This window comes from Tachypleus tridentatus, chromosome 6 (genome assembly GCF_004210375.1).
Source record: "Tachypleus tridentatus isolate NWPU-2018 chromosome 6, ASM421037v1, whole genome shotgun sequence".
Taxonomy (NCBI): domain Eukaryota; kingdom Metazoa; phylum Arthropoda; class Merostomata; order Xiphosura; family Limulidae; genus Tachypleus; species Tachypleus tridentatus.
In genome coordinates, this window is record NC_134830.1 from 88,955,869 (window position 1) to 88,977,020 (window position 21,152).

At 29.7% G+C, this 21,152-nt stretch overlaps 1 protein-coding gene across 4 annotated transcripts in view; it reads left to right on the plus strand.

The window, feature by feature from the left end:
• Window positions 1-21,152, plus strand: part of LOC143253003 (rho GTPase-activating protein 18-like) — a 44,574-nt gene that overhangs the window by 6,317 nt on the left and 17,105 nt on the right. For 3 of the 4 annotated variants that reach the window (XM_076506032.1, XM_076506030.1, XM_076506031.1), the window contains exons 2-10: window positions 2,414-2,570; window positions 3,630-3,695; window positions 4,883-5,052; window positions 12,178-12,415; window positions 12,903-13,060; window positions 13,368-13,432; window positions 14,984-15,153; window positions 17,176-17,267; window positions 20,814-20,891. In XM_076506032.1, coding sequence (XP_076362147.1) covers window positions 2,462-2,570; window positions 3,630-3,695; window positions 4,883-5,052; window positions 12,178-12,415; window positions 12,903-13,060; window positions 13,368-13,432; window positions 14,984-15,153; window positions 17,176-17,267; window positions 20,814-20,891 — 1,146 coding nt within the window. In that variant the 5' untranslated portion in view covers window positions 2,414-2,461. The remainder of the gene's footprint in view (window positions 1-2,413; window positions 2,571-3,629; window positions 3,696-4,882; window positions 5,053-12,177; window positions 12,416-12,902; window positions 13,061-13,367; window positions 13,433-14,983; window positions 15,154-17,175; window positions 17,268-20,813; window positions 20,892-21,152) is intronic. The other variant, XM_076506033.1, reaches the window with a different exon arrangement.

Here is a 21,152-nt window from a genome sequence, read left to right on the forward strand (position 1 = left end):
TAAGATCAGATGACGTAACTTGTCTGATTGTGTGTATCCTCTAGATAACAACAGATCCCGTAACTTGTCTGATTGTGTGTATCCTCTACATAACATCAGATCACGTAACTTGTTTGATTGAGTACAAATGAATGGTCTGCATTTGTGTATAACTGAAAATTTTCTAAGCAATTAAAGTCAATGTTTTCTATTTATACATTTCTAAAAACTTTAATAAAGACATCAACGACTTCTATTTTAAAATCACATTCTACTCGTACATTGTTTTAGTATTTTTAATATTTCTTTAATTTTATTTATAGACTTAAAGATGGAATAAACGTGTTGTTATTTCTTAAAAGCTTTAGTTGAGTGACTTATTTAACCCTCGAATACAAGTCAAACTTAAGGTTTCGTTTTTCCCAATCAAGTACTTGAAACTTACCTTGCAGTTTTGTCTAAACTCCACAGTAGGACAGAGGTATGTATGTCTATGGACTTAACGCTATAAACCGCGTTTTGATTCTCGTGATGGGTATAGGATAGCTTTGTGCATAACTTCCAAGAAACCTTTGCTAAATTTCTCACATGCTCTACATATTATAATTAGTTCAGATTTTCTTGAAACATAATTAGCGTTAGTTAGTTACTTTACTCTTTCCGTCTGAAACGTAGTTTTAAAGCCCTATAAATTTATGTATAAATGCAGAGAGTTTTTGTTTTTTTAATGGTTTTATTCTCAATGTGATGGCATAACAGTAACTGATGCTTCCAAGTTATCATCTGTTTCTTCGTTGACTGGTACTTATATTTCAGGATTAACATATCAGTTATTCATATCTTGAATCAAATATAGTAGCTAGAGAAGTTAAGAAATTTAGCAAAGGTGCAATATCAGTTAAAAATACTACATTAAGCTCTATTTATGAAAAAAAAACAACCCATAAAGTTTGGCTTATATTCAAGGATTAACGGGTCAATTAATTAAAACTTTTAAAGAAATAACAACACTTTTATTTCATTCATAAATAAGATTAAAGATAAAACTGGGATTTACAAAATATAATGTGAATGTGGGCGTGTTCATATTGGTGAAACTAAAATAATACAGTTTACAGGTACATGAAGGTTATATAAGAAATAATAAATAGATAATGCAGGTATAGCAGAACATGTTAAAATAACAACACAAAGTTTTATATCATGAAATATTGGTAACAAGAACCTGGCCCAACATGGGCAGGTGGGTTAAGGCATTCGACTCCTAATCTAAGGGTCGCGGGTTCGAATCCCCGTCACACCAAACATTCTCGCCCTTTCAGCCATGGAAGCGTTATAATGGTACGGTTAATCCTACTATTCGTTGGTAAAAGAGTAGCCCATCAGTTGTCGGTGGGTGGTGATGACTAGCTGCCTTCCCTCTAGTCTTACACTGCAGAATTAGGGACGGCTAGCGCAGATAGCCCTCGTAAAGCTTTGCGCTAAATTAAAAAACAAACAAGTCTTCCTTCATTTTTAATATCCCAAACCTCTCATTGTTGTTTTTCACTAACAAATATTATTCGACTCCTTCGTTCATTTCTTATACTGTTTGTACATTTACAATAATTTAATACCCCTTTTTTTAATAATTTCTCTTTTCCCCACTTTCACCTAACAACTTAATATTATTATTGTTATTTAGTTTTTATATATATTTTTGTGTTATTTTTTACACCTCTCTTGTTTTAGCCTGATAATATGTTCCGCATAGAAGATCCACGTGTTCTTTGTGTTGTTTTTTTTTAAACTTATATTCTAGCACTTCTAAAACTAATGTTTTTGTTACTTTACTGTGAACTCGATCAACGGTTCTTCACCGAAACGTTGCTTTCGTATTTGTGAGAAACTCTTCTTTTCATCGACGAACATTTCACAGCGTTCCTTTAATCTAGAGGATAGCCAACAATCAGTTGTTGGGAAATTGCACGGAAATAAGAATATCTGGAGTTGTGATTAACATTTTTTATTAGAATTCTAAAATGGGCACGAAAAATAATGTAAGAATACATAAGTTGGCCGGCGTTCAGCCAACATTAATTTTTTTATGTGTTGAAAAATATCACTTTGAAATGGACGGGAGAGAAACTGTGCATCAAGCACAAGAAAGCCCAGGACGTTTGGACATATTTGGTAATACTAGACATCTTTTATACTTGGTTTCATGTTTCGCTAAACAAATGATTTCTATTATCTTCCATTAAAGCTGGGTTAGTAGGGACTAGTTATAACAAGTATTCCGGTATTAGTGTCTTGTCTTCAGACAAACGTAACAAGTATTAATGAATGTTCAGTTTTCCTGGGAAATGAGAAATTAGCAACATGTTTTAAAATGCATTTATGTTTGACTAGGTAAAACTATTGTGAATGACTCTTTATCTTTCCATAATTTCAGTGACATCTAGGAGAATAGGTACATTTTACTGGTTTCATCGTTATTGTTATGGAAAGAACGAACAACGGAGAATTTGAGGATTACTGGAACGAGTTTCGTCAGTCCGAATCCACAACACAGAATGACGATAGTAAAGATATTTCTTCGACATTTGAGGGTAGGTCCTGTCTAGATTTATTATTAATAATGCTGTAATGCCAATTTAAAGAGAGCTAATGTGAAATAAAAATCTCAAAAGATTCCGCCTGATGGTAGAACCAATATAACCTACAGAACGAAACTTCTTCTGCTCTAAAGACCTGCAGTGAAAATATATTATAACTGAGAAAGAAAATCAAACAAGTTTACGAAGCAAATGTTTTTTTCAGATAAAACGTATCTGGATATCAGTATTGATATATTTAACGGTGATAAACACATTGTACCTTTCCCTTTACACAAAGCACATATTTTGGAATTCTTATCTCAAAAGCTGACTGGTCAAGACATATCTTTTGTATTATTATATAACTGTATATCACAGCAAACTGATCACTAAACAACTACAACAATGATACATACACACACACGGTACGTTTCTTTAGGTGAAATACTTGTAATATATATGTAATAGCATTCTGGTCACCTTTTGATTTTAACTGCAATGATTCAGTTTAAAACTGTTTTGCACACTGTTTAGAACGTAGTGGTGAGGAATGACAATTCATCTAGCAGTCTTATTCGAACCTGGGAAAATTACGTCACTGCTGATTCTACAAGCCCCCTTAACACCACAAGTTTGGAAGGTATCACTTTCTGGTCATATGGGCTAACTGTTTAAAGCTCAAAAACGTATTCTCAAGACGGCTGATGTGGGTATTAGCACTTTAAAATAAAGTACAGAACATTAAAGCAATGTACTTTAATTAAAATGCGAAACTGTCTTGAGAATACATTTTTACTTCAAGTGGGTTTCTCGTCATCACGAATATCCAAAGCTCACAACATGTAAGTGGGTGGGAAACTTTATAAAGGAATAGTATTATCTTTATCATGGAGTTAAGTTTCTATTGTTTCTGTTTGTTGATTTAGATTATTAGTCTTTATTTCGTGTGTGTACTACTGAAGTACAGTTTAAAATTCATTGCTTTATACTACATCAATGTTATTTATTTTAGAACCGTTATAATAGCTGCTATTCCCAACTTACTTTGTTTCTGACTGTTTTTCTCGACAGAAGGTGAAACTGAAGTTGACTGGTTACGAGATGCGGGTTTTGGTTTTGAATTCTTAGTTCAAGAAGGTAAGTTAATTCACCTGAAGATAATTTTAACTAAAAGTGAGTAAAGAACTTTATTGTTGATATTGCTTTATTACGGTAAACATCCACTATTCACTGATTATCTAACAACCGTCTCCTCTGTATATTTCTACTATCCACTGATTAACTAACAAACGTTTCCTCTGTATATATCCACTATTCACTGATTAACTAACCACCGTTTCTTCCCTACACTTCCTCTGTACACTTCTACTGTCTTATAAATAAAGTAACTTATTTACCGTCTGTATACCCCACAATTTACTGACCATTTAAATGTTTCTGTTCTGTAAATTTCCACTGATCAGTCAATAAACTGCTTTTCCTTTTGCATACCCCAACTGCTCCTTGATTAACATACTATAATGATCTATATTTTTGTATTCATTTTATTTTAAATTCTGTTAAAATCTATTCATCACATGGTAATGTGACCATTGTCGTCTGTTCCCATCTTTACACCTTCCTACTGTCCATTCGTTAAGAATATTTGTAGTACTCACTGACAATCTGGTCTTTGTTTTATATAAATAGATTTGTAACTAACTGTCATCTTTACACTTTTCTACTGTCCATTCGTTAAGAATATTTGCACAACTCATTGCTAATCTGGTCTTTCTTTTCTATACCTATGTCTGTCTATACCCTTATGATCTTTTTGTTTCTATGTATTATTAATCGCCAGTTCGACTCTCCCTTGTGATTTTTCATTAGATTCCATATTTATTATCTTTACTCTCAATATTAGCTGTAACATATAAAATATAGGATCGATTGCCTATAATTATTTTAATATTTGTAGTTTTCGTATTGAGATGAAGGGATAAAATCTACAGAAACTTTCAACATCACATATTTCCTTGCCACATTATAGTTTCTGTATTGACTTGAAAGTCCGTGAAATGATACACATCACATCTTTATACGAGCATCTATTTTTAATTTTTTTGAGTAGTGTGCCGTACTCCCAGAGTTACCTGGTTATAAAACTATAATATTCCTTTTGGTATTCCAAGGAATGAAGAATAAGTGTTGTGTTGGTATCATTGTAATATCACTTAGTTGCCACCGTACTATGGTGTCACACTGTGTTATCTGTACAACTTCTAATGGAGTTGATCACAGAAAAAAAATTGATAGAGCTCAATACAGTTTTAATGCACTTTCAGAACTGGCTGGTCAAGATGAAGACAGTATACTAGAAAAAGAGCTAGCCACACTTACCCATCACCAGGCAGAAACAGTAAAGAAACGGTTTCTCACCTGGAAGAATACGTTTCGTCGTAAACGGAATCATGATCGTTTACCACATGTTCGGGACGTGTTCGGTCAATTAAAGGTAATGATACACAAAGATAAAAATCAAATAAACTAAGTAACTGTTTATCTAGTTCCATACGTAAACTAGATAATTTGTATAAACTTAATCACAAAGCTACACCAAATTTATCATTTGTGTATAGCTCTCTCAAGTATCTTCTATAAAACCTAACTTATAATTTTCATATAGCTCCCACAAGTATCTTCTATAAATAAGGAATAGACAATTTTTATATAGCTTTCACAAATATCTTCTATAAAAACCGAATTTATCACTTGTATAAAGCTCTCAGTTATATTCTATAAACATCCAATTTATCATTTGTATATAGCTAACAAAAGTATTTTCTATAAACATCGAATATATGATTTTTGTATAGCTCTCACAAGTATCCTCATTGATCAAGGAGTTTATGATCTTTATATAATTTCACAAGTATCTTCTAAAAACATTGAATTTATCATTTTTATATAACTCCCTCAATTATTATTAAACATCTAATTTATCATTTGTATATAACTCTCACAAGTATATTCTATAAAGAACGAATATATGATTTTTATATAGCTACTCCACGTATCTTCAATAAAAAAGGAATTTTTCCATTTTTATATAAATACCACAAGAATATTCTAGAAATATCGAATTTATCATTTTTGTACAGCTTTCACTAGTATCTTCTATAAACAACGAAGTTATCATTCTTGTATAGCTGCCAAAAGTACCATCTGTAAACAATGAATTTATCATTCTTAAATAACTCTCACAAGTATCTTCTATAAACAAAAAATTATCATTTGCATATAACTCCTACAAGTATCTTACATAAACAACAAATTTATCATTCTTATACAGATCGCAGAAGCATCTTCTACAGACAAAAAAATTATCATTTGTATATAGCTCTCACAAGTATCTTCTACGTATAACCAAATTATCATTTGAATATAGCTATTACAAGTATCTTCTATAACAAAGGCTTTTGTCGTTTCTATATAGCTCCCACAAGTATTTTCTGTAAACAACAAATTTATCATTTTTGTATAGCTCTCACAAATATCTTCTATAAACAACAATTTTATAATTTGTACTTAGCTCTCACAAGTATCATCCATAAACAAGGAATATATCCTTTGTACATAGCTTCCACAAGTATCTTCTGAAAACAACGAATTTATCATTTTTATATAGCTCCCTCAATCATCTTCAACAAACAACGATTTTATCCTTAGTATATAGCTCTCATAAGTAGCTTGTATAAATACAGAATTTATCATTTTTAAATAGCTCTCACAAGTATCTTCTACGTATAAGTAAATTATCATTTTTATATATGTATCACAAGTATTCTCTATAAACAACGACTTTATCATTTTGATATATCTCTCACAAGTATCCTATATAAACAAAGAATTTATCATTTGCACATAACTTCCAGAAGCATCTTCAACAAACATCGAATTTATCATTTTTATATAGTTCCAACAAGTATCTTCTATAAACAACGAATTTATCATTTTTGTATAGCACCCACAAGTATGTTCTACGAACATCACATTTATCATTTTTATATAACGGTCACAAATATCCTTTAAAAGCAGCGAATTTATCATTTGCATATACTTCCCACAATCATATTCTATATAGAAGGAATTTATTATTTTCATGTAGTTCCAACATGTACCTTATGGAAAGAAAGATTTTATCACTTTTATATAGCTTCTTCAAGTATCTTTTATAAACTACGAATTTTTATTTTGATATAGGTCCCTCAAGTATCTTCTATAAACAACGAATTTATTATTTTTATTTAGCTCCCACAAGTATCCTCTAATAATAACGAAATTATCAACTCATTATAGCTATCAGAAGTGTCTTCTATAGTCAACCCAGTTATCACTTTTATATAGCTCTTATATGTATCTTCTGTAAATAACAAATTTATCATTTGTATATAGCTCACGCAAGTATCTTTTTTAAACATCGAATTTATCATTTTTTATATAGCTCACAAGTGCATCGTGTATGAGCATCGAATAAGTCATTTTTATATGTCCCACAAGTATCTTCTGTATACAACGAATTTGCTATATATATATATAGCTCACACAAATATCTTCTATTAACAACAAATTTATCATGTTTATATAGCTCTCACAAGTATGTTCTATAAACATCGTATTTATCATTTTTATATAGCTCTCACAAGTATCTTCTATAAATAACGAATTCATAATTTGTATATGGCTCATACAGTATCTTCTATGAACATTGAATTTATGATTTTCATATAGTTCTCAAAAGTATTCTCTATAAACAACGAATTTATCATTTATCTCTAGCTCCCACAAGTATCTTCTGAAAACATTGAACTTGTAATTTTTATATAACTTGCACAATTATCTTATATGCACATCTAATTTGTCATTTGTATAAAGCTCTGACAAGCATATTTTATAACAAACGAATTTATCATTTTTATGTAGTTCCAAGAAGTACCTTATGCAAACAACGATTTTATCAGTTTTACATGGCTTCTTCAAGTATCTTCTGAAAACATTGAACTTGTAATTTTTATATAACTTGCACAATTATCTTATATGCACATCTAATTTGTCATTTGTATAAAGCTCTTACAAGCTGATTTTATAACAAACGAATTTATCATTTTTATGTAGTTCCAAGAAGTACCTTATGCAAACAACGATTTTATCAGTTTTACATGGCTTCTTCAAGTATCTTCTGAAAACATTGAACTTGTAATTTTTATATAACTTGCACAATTATCTTATATGCACATCTAATTTGTCATTTGTATAAAGCTCTTACAAGCTGATTTTATAACAAACGAATTTATCATTTTTATGTAGTTCCAAGAAGTACCTTATGCAAACAACGATTTTATCAGTTTTACATGGCTTCTTCAAGTATCTTTTATAAACCACGAATTTAATATTTTTATATCGCTCTTACAAGTATCTTCTACAAACATCGAATTTATCATTTTTATATAGCTCCCACAAGTATGTTCTGTAGGAAACGAATTCATGATTTTTTATAGCTCCAACAAGTATCTTCTATAAACAACGAAATTACTATTTTTGTATAGCTCTCACAAGTATCTTCTACGAACATCGAATTTATCATTTTTATATAGCTCCCACAAGTATGTTCTGTAGAAAAATAATTCATGATTTCTATATAGCTCCTACAAGTTGTCTTCTATAAACAACGAATTTATCATTTGTATATAGTTAACAGAAGTATCTTCTATGAACATTGAATTTATCGTTTGCATATAGCTCTAACACCAATCCTTTATAAACAACGAATTTATCATTTGTATATAGTTCGCAGAAGTATCTTTTATGAACATTGAATTTATCGTTTGCATATAGCTCTAACACCTATTCCTTATAAACAACAAATTTATCATTTTTATATATCTCTCACAAGCATCCACTATAAACAATGAATTCTTCATTCTTATATAGTTCTCTCAAGTATACTTTATAAACAACGAATTTTTTACTTGCATATACATCCTACAAGCATCTTCTACAAACAACAAATTTATAATTTTTATATAGCTCTCACAAGTATCTTCTATAAACATCGAATTTGTCATTTTTATACAGCTCTCACAACTATCTTCTATTGACAAGGAATTTATCATTTATATCTCTCTATCTCAAGTATCATCTATAAACTTCGAAGATATCTAATGCATAAAGCTCTCTCAAGTATCTTCTACGAACATCGAATTTATGATTTTTATATAACTCCTGCAAGTATCTTCTATAAGCAACGAATTTGCCATTTTTATATAACTCCCACAAGTATCTTGACTAATCAACGATATATCATTTATATATTTGTGTTAATTGCTTGTGTTTCAACTTGTGTTATAAAAAGTAACGATGAATTAGGCAAAATAAAACAATACTTCATCAACAAGTTTTCTCCACATCCCGTAAAAAACAATATACTCACACACCTAGACAAAAAGCAAAATCAACTAACAAAAGTAAATATACCCCACGATTTAAAAAATCACGAAACCATATACGGCTGCATACCATATATTCCTGACAGCAGCAGAAAAATAATAAACAATTGGAAAAACTAGCAACAAAATATCACATTCTTGTTAATACCAAATATATTCAAAAACCAGGCACAAAACTAAGGTCTATACTATGTAAAAACTACACTGACAAACACAACACCAACATTATTTATAAAATACAATGTGATAACTGCCACGACTTCTGTATTGGAGAAACAAGTAGAAAAATGGAAATCAGATTCAAAGAACACAAAAAGTCCCCTTCACACACATTCGAACACTGCAAATCAAATAAACACCCAAATACCAAATACAATGTGATAACTGCCACGACTTCTGTATTGGAGAAACAAGTAGAAAAATGGAAATCAGATTCAAGGAACACAAAAAGTCCCCTTCACACACTTTCAAACACTGCAAATCAAATAAACACCCAAATACTAAATAAATAAACAAACATAAACAAACGCAAAATTAAAAAACCTTACTTGTACAATGACTCAAGCCCAAGATAAACCAATATAAAGGAACATCTATATACCTATATTAGTAAATATATCCAACATCTAAGCACGCCCTCTACATTCCTACACTCAATTATACAACCGCCTTCAAACATGTAGTCAGCTACCGGTCAGTAACCCTTTCTTTCTTTTTGAACCTGACGATGACTGAAGAAGGTCGAAACGTTTATCGCCCCTCTACTAGTGCATTCTCTACCTATATCATCCGTTTTTAAATATATAATTTTCTCTACAAATGGGTTTTCTCGTCATCACGAATTTATCATTTTTATATAGCTCCCACAAGTATCTTCCATAGACATCGAATTTATAATTTTATATACCTCTCACAAGTATCTTCTATAAACAAAAAAATTATAATTTTATATCCCTCTCACAAGTATCTTCTATAAACAAAAAAAATTATTATTTGTATATAGCTCTCACAAGTATCTTCTATAAACAAAAAAATTATTATTTGTATATAGCCCTCACAAGTATCTTCTATAAACAAAAAAATTATTATTTGTATATAGCTCTCACAAGTATCTTCTATAAACAAAAAAATTATTAATTGTATATAGCTCTCACAAGTATCTTCTATAAACAAAAAAATTATTAATTGTATATAGCTCTCACAAGTATCTTCTATAATAATCTAGTTTATCATTTTTATATAGCTCCCACAAGTGTCTTCTGTAAGCAACGAATTTATCATTTTTATGTAGTTCCCACAAGTATCTTTTATAAATAATGAATTTATCATTTGTTTATAGTTCCTTCAAGTATCTCTATAAACAACGAATTTATCAATTTTATATAGCTCTCCCAAGTATCCTCTATAAACAAGGAATATTTCACTCTTATATAGCTCCCAGAAGTATTTTTTGTTAACAACGAAATTATCATTTAAATATTACTCTCACAAGTATCTTGTATAAACAACTCTTTTATCATTTTTATATAGATCCCACAAGCATCTTGTACAAAGAACGAGTTTATCATTTCTATAGAGCTCCCACAAGTATCTTCTATGAACAACGAATCTATCATTTTAATATGACTTCCACAACTTTTTTCTATAAACATCAAACTAACCATTTGTATATCTCTCTTCATTTGTATATAGGTCCCACAAGTATCACCTAAAAAGCGAATTTATTATTTTTATATAACTCCCACAAGTATCTTCTACAAAAAACGAATTTATAGTTTTTATATAGGTCTCACAAGTATCTTCTATGAACAACATTTGCACATAGCTTCCACAAGTATCTTCTATAAACATCGAATTTATCAATTTTATATATCTCTTACAAATATCTTATATAAACAACGAATTTATGATTTTAAAACAACTCCCACATGTATCTTCTATAAACAACGAACTTATCATTTGTATATAGGTCCTACAAGTATCTTCTATAAACAGCGAATTTATCATTTTTATATAGCTCCTACAAGTATCTTTTATACACAAGGAAATTATTGTTTTTAAAGTAGCTCTTTCAAGTATCTTTTATAAACAACGAATGTATGATTTTTATATAGCTTATTGAAGTATTTTCTATAAACATTGAATTTACATTTTGTATATAGCTACAAGTATTTTCTGTAGACATCGAATTTATCATTTTTATAAAGAGTTCACACGTATCTTCTATAAACAAAGAATTCACCACTTTTATATAGCTCTCACAAGTATATTCTGTAAACACCGATTTTTCATTTTTATATATATCAACAAGTATCTTCTGGAAACAACGAATTTATGAGTTGTATATAGCTCTCACAAGTATCTTCTGAGAACTCTAACTCCTCCTAGAAACTGTGCTTCGATACTTGTGATGGGCAAAGCAGAGGTAGCCCATTGTGTAGTTTTGTAATTAATTCCAAACCAACGGAGAAACTCACGTGATTTCCTTTTCTGTTAGTGTATCTAAAGAACACGAAATGTATCTGAACGTTGAAAATAGGTGGAGTCAACGGCGAAGTATGAATGAGTATAGCTTGTTATGTTCTATTTTCGTCTACATGAAATAAATAAGTGGTTTAATCTTGTTTTCACTTGAATATGAAGTAAATAAAGGAGTTTAATCTTGTCTTTACTTTAATTTTAAATAAATAATGTGGTAATTTTGTCTTTACTTTAATATGAAATAAATAATGTGGTTTAATCTTGTCTTCACGTCAGTATGGGGTAAATAATGTGGTTTAATCTTGTCTTCACGTCAGTATGGAGTAAATAATGTGGTTTAATCTTGCATTTACTTTAATATGAAATAAATAATGTGGTTTAATATTGTCTTTACATCAGTATGAAGTAAATAAGGTGGTTTAATCTTCTCGTTTCTCCAAATAAATGGCCACGTTTTGTATTATATTCGGCTATATTGTAAACAGTATCAGGTGTATAGTGAAACACGTTCATGTTCTTCAAATAACCAAGAAGGTTTGTTTAATATACAGTTCTATTTCAAAACTTCTTAGGCGAACATTATTATTATTTTAATTTATTTGTAATTGGAAATATATGTGTAAATAAATGTATCTTGTGTTCCAACGAACTAGCATGGAAAAGAGGTAATTCATGTGGAGAATTTCTCTAGTTCCTTGTTTTCCAATGAAAGATCTGAAGACCGTTTACCAGAGGTTGAACATAGTCTTGCATATTATCGAGCCCCAAATAATAATGATCTATTCGCAGAAATTCAGAATAAACATTCCAAATCACAGCGTAAGGAAAAGGAATTTCGGAGGTCAAGTCACAAAGAATATAAGCTAAGAAGCTGTAATGATTCCAATTCAGGTAGGATTACTTTGTCGCCTATATTAAATGTTAATAATGAATAACTTAACTAGTCTTTATGAAAGGACTAATTCGATATAATAAAAAGAATTCTAGCTCTATTGGTTCTATTGGTTAACTTTAACAAGAGCAAGGAAATCCTAGTAATATAAGTAAGCTTTCATTCCTTGGTGTTGCTTGACTACAATGTTGTTATATAGAAGAAATTGGTTTCGCAACAACTGAATCAAAACCTCTTATTTATTTGTTTCAAGTAAAGTCACTAACATAACTATAAATTGCTATATTTATCTATTTTCAAAGAATTGTTGTAAGATTGCAGTTCTGTGAGACGTACTGGAGTATTAGGTTATGAAATATTGTCATCATCATGTTTTAGGAAATAAATCACGATTGTAAATCTAACAGTGAAGAGGTTTCCTTTGACAATGGTTGATTTGAATCAAATATAATTTAAGTTGAATTTGGTGAAAACTCTATTTCCTAGATATTGAGATTCTTCGTTACCAAATCTGTGGTACAATGAAACACCACTCAAACCAACAGCTACGTACTAATTACTCAGAGAATGATAAATCGCCAGCGATCACTTTGTGTTCACAAGTAGATGCTACGACTCCACAAACTGTGGATTTTCGTGTGAAGGTAAGTTTATAATATGGAGTCCAGTTGTTTTTTTATTAAAATTTGTAAGTAAGATTATATGAACCATTGACAAAAGTATTAGCGTATTTAATAAACAGAATTCACACAATAAGTTTCTTTTAAGTGTTTAGTAAATGTTATCTCATTCCGATAATATGTTTTGTCTGTTATTAAATGTTTAGTAAAAGTTATCTCACTCCGATAATAAATTTTGTCTGTTATTAAGTGTTTAATAAACGTTATGTGACTCACATAATAAGTTTCGTCTGTTATTAAGTGTTTAGTAAAAATTTTCTCTTGTTCGCAGGAAAAAGTATTCACTGAGCATCAAAACTCTGAAGAATTACCAGTAAGTACTAAAACTGAAAAAAAAAGGTACGTTTGAGAAACTAACTTAAATTTTGGTAACAAGTAAAGTAAAACCAATCACAGTATATTAATTAAACTTCTTTATCTGTTTGTCTACTAATATAAGTTGAATTTTTATTGTAAAGTGATATCTATGTGTGAAATAGTTTAATAAAGTTTTTATTTTTTTTTATCATATCTAGTTTGTATCTTACCCTTTTAGAAACATGTTTTTACAGTTTTTGTGCCAGGCATTGTTTTCTTTTGAAACTTGTTAACTTTAACATGCTTCAAGTTTCAATATATCAGTTATATCTCATACTTACTTGCACTTTCGCAAATCTTAATTGTCAAAGAAGTGATTCCAGTTTCATGTATTTACTTCATTGTATATTGAAGTTTATTTATGGATGCAAGCTAATATTTGGTTATATACATTTACTTCTATAATTTTTTGACTACGTGTCGTATAGATGAATATATACCTGCTTTAGATGTAACACGTTTAACAATAAGTTCATTATTGTAGAAAGTTTTCTATTTCTTTAGACATTACAGAGTATACGTGTCATGGTTTATGTAAAGAGAACTGTAGAGACTTCCTATGTAATAATCAACAAGGGGGAATCCTCAGTACCCGCAGTCTTGAAAATATTTTAGGCAAGGTTAGAGTAAACTAACCTATGAGATCTTCCCTTCACTCTTTTTATAGCTATATCTTTGTGTGCCAGCAATATCAAGCATGGGATGCCTGTATATCCAACTCGATTTTATTACTTATCAGGATACCTATCAGTCTACCTCATATTGAAACTATTTTAGACAGTATTAGAGCAAATTAACCTCTGAGACCTTGGGCTTAGTCAAATATATCAGTCAAAGTTTGACTTCCTGAGTCCACAACTAATTAGATCTCAAATCAATCAAGATATAAGGAAAATGTTTACTAAAAGTTTATATTTGAAAAACAAAAACAAGAAAGTCATTCTACAAGCGACTGTTCCACAACTAAAGTATTGCTAAATGAATAGAATACTGTGTAGACAATGTATGAGTGGAGAAATTTTCTCTGTAATAATATAAAGAAATATAACAAGACTATAGTTTCTCAAGGTCTGCTAATGTCTTGATTTTTTGTAGATCGATATTTTGGCATAGAGACTGAAACATAGTTCATCAGAAGAGCAGAGTGAATCATATCATAAGAATTCCGTCCCCACTCTAAATAATCGTCCGATATTGATAAATGCCATAAATTTGTTAAGCTATAATATATTTTAAGGAATGTGGAGTAGACGGTCAATATGAGTTTGCTAATTTACACATTTTAAAGGAAATGAGACAGATATACCATGTGTATTTCTTAAACTGTATATTCCAGAGGTGATATATTTGTTAATATATGCATTTGAAAGAAACTAAAGGGCATGAATTATATGAATTTGCTAATCTATGTATTATAAAGAAAGTGACGTAGCTAGGAAGTGAATTATATAGATGATGTAAATTCGTAAATCTATATATTCTAAAGAAAATGAGGTAGCTAGATAATGTATATTTATTGATATATATATTAAAGGAAGTGGAACAGATACATGAGAAATATGGACTCACTTATCCTGCAGATCTTGGAAAAGGAGATCTTATCAAAATTCAACGTTTGGCCCTCATTGAACTGACCACTTTGTTTGATTCCTTAGGGTTAACTTATACACGAAAGAAACCTATAAAAATAAAAACAAAAGGTAAGAATAAATGTCTATAACACAAGTTGATTTTTACAAATTGTTTCCACAAATGTTTGTATCTCATATCTTTCTGATTCTATGTAGGTTTCTATGGAATGTAAAATATGAAAAACAAAGCTCACACTTATAATTAATATAACGTATCACCAAAGAAGAATGTGTTTACACTATATTTTCTAATAACTCAAGTGCAATATATGTGCAAAGAAATAACATATAAAACAACTATTGTTTGCTGTTATTCCTACAAGTTAATGCACTTTCATACACAACTTATACAAACTGAGATTATTTTTATTACCTGTAAATAAATTCGGTTAAAAACGATTTTACTTTTTCCAATTAATATCAACTACCATTTCCTATGTACAAGTCATACAAAACAGTTTCTCCTATTATATCTAGCAACCAGGCTAACAGTTGTTTTTGTCTACAACTACAAAACTTAGCGGTTAATTTTCATATATAAGTCAGACAAACAAACATCTATTGTTCTATATCTAACACAGATGGACCACTAATTCAGACTAACAAGGAATTTTTTATCTACAAATTAGACTAAGTAGGTATTTGTTTAAATATTTAAGTCTTTCAAATTAATAATTGCTCTGTATCGACGAATTAGATCAGCTGGTGATTGTTTTAATTTATTAAACGTGCTTTATTTAGCTGTCATTTACTTTCTATCCAGTCATAAGATTTGTGGTAAAATCTAAAAATTATATATTGTTTTATATCAACAAGTGGGATAAAGTGGCAATTGTTCTTAGACATTCATGCAAATCAACCCAGCTATATTTACAATTTACACTAATTAGAATTGGATACAGCATACAAATTACACCAACTATTCATTTTTGAAACCTAAAATTAAGGCCAAATATAAATTAGGCTAATAAGTTATCAATTGTTTGAAAACTATGAAAAAGACCGACTATAAATCAGACTAGTGAATTATCCATTATTTGAAACTTACAGATCAGAATATTTAATACAACAGTTGGGAGTACTATTGTTTTGAACTTATCACACATAAAAAGAAATAAAAAACAACAACAAAATTTCCAATTATTTTCATTTATTTTGTTTAAATACAAATAAGAATAAAGGTGATTTTATTTCTGAATTTGAATGTTTAATCTATAGATAGATATATCAGAATTAAAATGAAATTATTGCAAGATTATTTTCATTTGTTTTACAGATAAATAACAAACACGTACATTTTAATTGAATTTTAATTTTTATCCCTAAACATAAATATGATGAAAAATAGATTTCTTGAAATTTCAATAGTTACCTTTAGAAGTCCAAAAATAAGGATGAATTTTCTATTGAAATTTTTATTTCTTGCAATGAATGACATTAAAAATTGAAGTTCATTATTAATATTATCATATGAATAAATTAAGAGTAAGAAAGAATATTTATATTTGATTTAAGTTATCTTGTTTAGAGACAAGAGAAGTTAGTATCAGAATTATAGTGAATGAAAACTATAATCAAATTACAATAAATACAATAAAAATCCAGAATAAAGATGAGATTATTACTAGTTTCAACTTATCATCTTTAATGTAATATATGAATGACAGCGAGATCCTGGTTTATTTTGTAGAGACACAAATAACAATAATAAATTTATCCAGAAAGACTTATATAAATGACAATCAAATTCGTATAAGGCTATATTTATCATAAGCAATTTCTAATTATTTTGAATTCTTACTTCAAGAGATAAATAAAATAAAATATAAAATATTTTCTCATTTAATCTTATTATTTCAAGATAGGTATTAAAAAAAAAGAGGAAACTCCAATTTTATATATTGCCCCAACAAGTCATAAGTTATGCCTAATCAATTGAATGAAATGTGTAATTAGTGTTGTTGGAGATGTTCCTGTCACAAATTTGTGATGGGGTTCTTATTCTCTCTAGATGTCATCATTTAAATTTCAGACTGTCTTGTCTTGTCTTCCTTAATTTCAAATTAATGTTAGATTTATTTCAACTTCCAGAAAATATGGTTTTTGGAGTACCATTAACAACACTTTTGGAATACGACTGTAAAATGTATACACATTGCAGAGTACCTTTAGTTTTTCAAAAGGTAAGTAAGTTGACAATGAAGTGCCACTACTTTATTACTGACTTACTTTAATACCAACATTGAGATAGGTTTAGCTATACTTACACTGTAAAACTTGCATAAAAAGAATTTGATGCTAATGTAGTAATAAAGTAATATTTGTGCACAATAACTTAGTTGTAGCATAGGCCAAATAACAACAGTAACTAAAGCTGGTATAAGGCTAGTTATGAAAGCAAATTCTAAATAATTTTTTCTTTTTCTAAATTTTACACTTAAACGTCTGTTTTAATCTACAGAATTATCTAGACAGCTAAATTATATTTTTAGTATATATTTTGTATTACAAAGATTACAATTACACACAAATATATCTTTTGATTAATATGTCGGGCATAATATTTTAATTGCTCCAAAGATATAAACACTGACACAAATATCAAGCAAAAAGCAGAGTTAATCTGCCAATTTAGTCTAACTGATGTGTAGTGATGTGACTTGGATAAAACCAGCTTTAATTTGACTGATATATAGTGATACGATTTGGATAAGACAAACTTTAATTTGACTAATGTAGAATATGACTTGGTTAATTTGCCAGTTTAATGTGACTGATGTAGGGTGATGTGACATGAATAACACCAACTTTAATTTGACTGATGTAATATATAGGATTATGACTTGGCTAAGACCAGCTTTTATCTGACTGATGTAGAGGGTTGTGGCTTAGATAATACCAACTTTAATTTGACTAATGTATAGTAATGTGATGTTGATAAGACGAGTTTTAACCTAACTGATGTATAGGGTTGTGGCTTGGAGATGACCAACTTTAATTTGGCTGATGTAGAGGGTTTTGACTTCGATAAGACCAACTTTAATTTCTCTAATGTATAGGGTTGTGACTTGGATAAGACCAACGTTGATTTAACTAATATATAGGCTTGTGACTTGGATAAGAGCAACTTCAATTTCACTGGTGTAGAATATGACTTAACTAATTTGCCAGTTTAATCTAACTGATGTATAATGATGTCAATTGGATAAAACCAACTTTAATTTGACATATATATTGGGTTGTGATTTCGATAAGACCAACGTCAACTTGACTGATGTATAGTATTGTTACTTGGATAAGTCCACTTTTAAATTGACTGATGTATAGTGGTATGACGTAGATAAGACCAACTTTAATTTGACTGATGTGAAGTGATGTTACATAGATAAGACCAATTTGACTGAGGTATAGGATTGTGACTTGGATAAGACCAACTTTAATTTTACTGATTTATAGGGTTTTCACTTTGATAAGTCAAGTTTTAATTTCACTGAGGTATAGTGATGTGATATACATAAGATGAATTTCAATTTGACTACTATATAAGGTTCTAACTTCGATGAGACCATCTTCAATTTGACTGATGTATAGGGTTGTGATTTCAATAAGACCAACATTAATTTCACTTATGTATAGTGTTTTGACTTCTATAAGACCAACCTTAATTTGTGTGAAGTATAGGGTTGTGACTCAGGTAAGACCAACTTTAATTTAACTAATGTATAGGGTTTTGACTTAGATAAGACCAACTTTAATCTTAATTAAGAATACGGTAATGACTTGGATAAGACCAACTTTAGTTTGACTGATGTATAGGGATGTAACGTAGAGAATACTAACTTTAATTTGACTGATATATTGGGTTGTGACTTGGATAAGATCAGTTTTAATTTGAGTGATGTATAGTGATGTGATGTAGATAAGGCGAGTTTTAACCTGACTGACGTATAGGGTTGTGGCTTGGAGATGACCAACTCTAATTTGACTGATATAGAGGGTTTAGACTTGGATAAGACCAACTTTAATTTGACTAATGTATAGTGGTGTGATGTAGATAAGACTGCCTTCAATTTTACTAATGTAGAATATAACTTAGCTAATTTGTCAGTTTAATTTAACTGATGTATAATGATGTGACGTACATAAAACTAACTTTACTGATATATAGGGTTGTGACTTGGATAAGACCGACTTTAATTTGATTGATGTATATGGTTGTGACTTGGATAAGTCTAACTTTAATCTAATTTATGTTTATTGATGTGCCATAGATAAGAATAGCTTAAATTTTACTAATGTAGAATATGACTTGTCTAATTTGTCAGTTTAATCTAACTGATGTACAGTGATGTGACTTGGTTAATGTGTCAGTTTAACTCGACTGATGAATATTGATGTCAATATGGTCAGATGAGCTTGAATCTGATTGATGTATAGGGTTCTTAATTGAATAAGACCAACTTTAATTTAACTGATGTATAAGGTTGTGACTTGGATAAAACCAACTTATATTTGACTGATAATAAGGGTTATTACTTTGGTAAGACCAACTATAATTTGTCTGTTGTATAGGGTTGTGATTTGGATAAGACCAGCTTTAATGTGACTGATGTATAGTGATCTGATCTAGATAATACCTGCTTTTATCTGACTGATGTAGAGTGTTGTGGCATGGATAATACCAGCTTTAATTTCACTGATGTATAGTAATGTGATATAGATAAGACGAGCTTTAACCTGACTGATTTTTAGGGCTGTGGCTTTGCGAAGACCAACCTTAATTTCTCTAATGTATAGGGTTGTGACTTGGATAAGACTAACTTTAATTTGACTGATGTATATTCATGTGGCATAGATAAGACCAGCTTTGATTAATATATAGTGATGTAACATAGATAAGACTAGCTTTAATTTTACTAATGTAGAATATGACATAGCTAATTAGTAAGTTTAATCTAACTGATGTATAATGATTTGACTTGTTTAATCTGTGAGTTTAATCTGAACTATGAATAATTATGTAATTTGGATAAGACTAGCTTTCATCTGACTGATGTATAATACTAGTACTTGACTATTGTGGTAGATTTAATCTGTCTAATGTAGAATGTTGTGGCTTGGCTAATTTGCCAGCTGTAGTTTGATGAATGTAGAATGTTGTGGTTTGGGTAGCTTTATATTTGTAATTTGTCTTGTGTAGAATGTTGTGATTTGAATAAGTGCCAGTTTTAACCTTGCTAATATAGAAGGCTATGAAATGACTAATTTACCAGCTTTAATCTGACAGAGGTAATGTTGGGATTTGGATATGCACGGTTATAGTAATATTAATGTAGAATAGAAGTGGAAAAAAAAAATTACTCGAAGAAGCTTAAATTAATTTGCTCCTTTGTTGGGCACTAGTGGTATTAAAAACGGATTTTATTGTTGGGCTATATCTGTCCACCAGTGGTATTGAAAACTGATTTTATGTATTATGCACTCTTGACTTTCTGCTTAACCACCAGGATGTGTTAATATATTATGAAATAACACTTTTTGCATAGTATCTATTTTTTTATATTACATTTAAAGTTATTCCTTTTACCTTGCAGCATAAAATATTTACAGTAAGAACTTTAATCTGGCTTAACATAATAATTTAGTAAAATACGAATTTAAAATTTTTATTTTAAAACAACATTTCGAGCAGAACTGTCATCCTGACATATTTTTCTTGAATTTTGTAGATATTGTTTTCTCTAGAGAATCAAGGCCTAACAGAAGTAGGGTTATTAAGGGTTGGGAGTTCCAGGCAGAAAGTTGAGGTTAGTTTTCTTTAAACTTATGACAAAGTCTGATATAAAGTTATTAATCTGGAAATATTTTGCAGAGATACTTACATTCAAGCAGAAGTTAGGCTCCTTGTATTTTTTTCTTGGTTTATATGATATTGTTATTTTATAATTCTGTGAAAACGATTCAGACAAATGGCTATTGAAATCCAGTCTATGATATTAGTTTGTAGAAATATCAGGATTGGTGTCTTCATACATTAATTTGTTATGAGTGCTGTTAATCTAAATGTA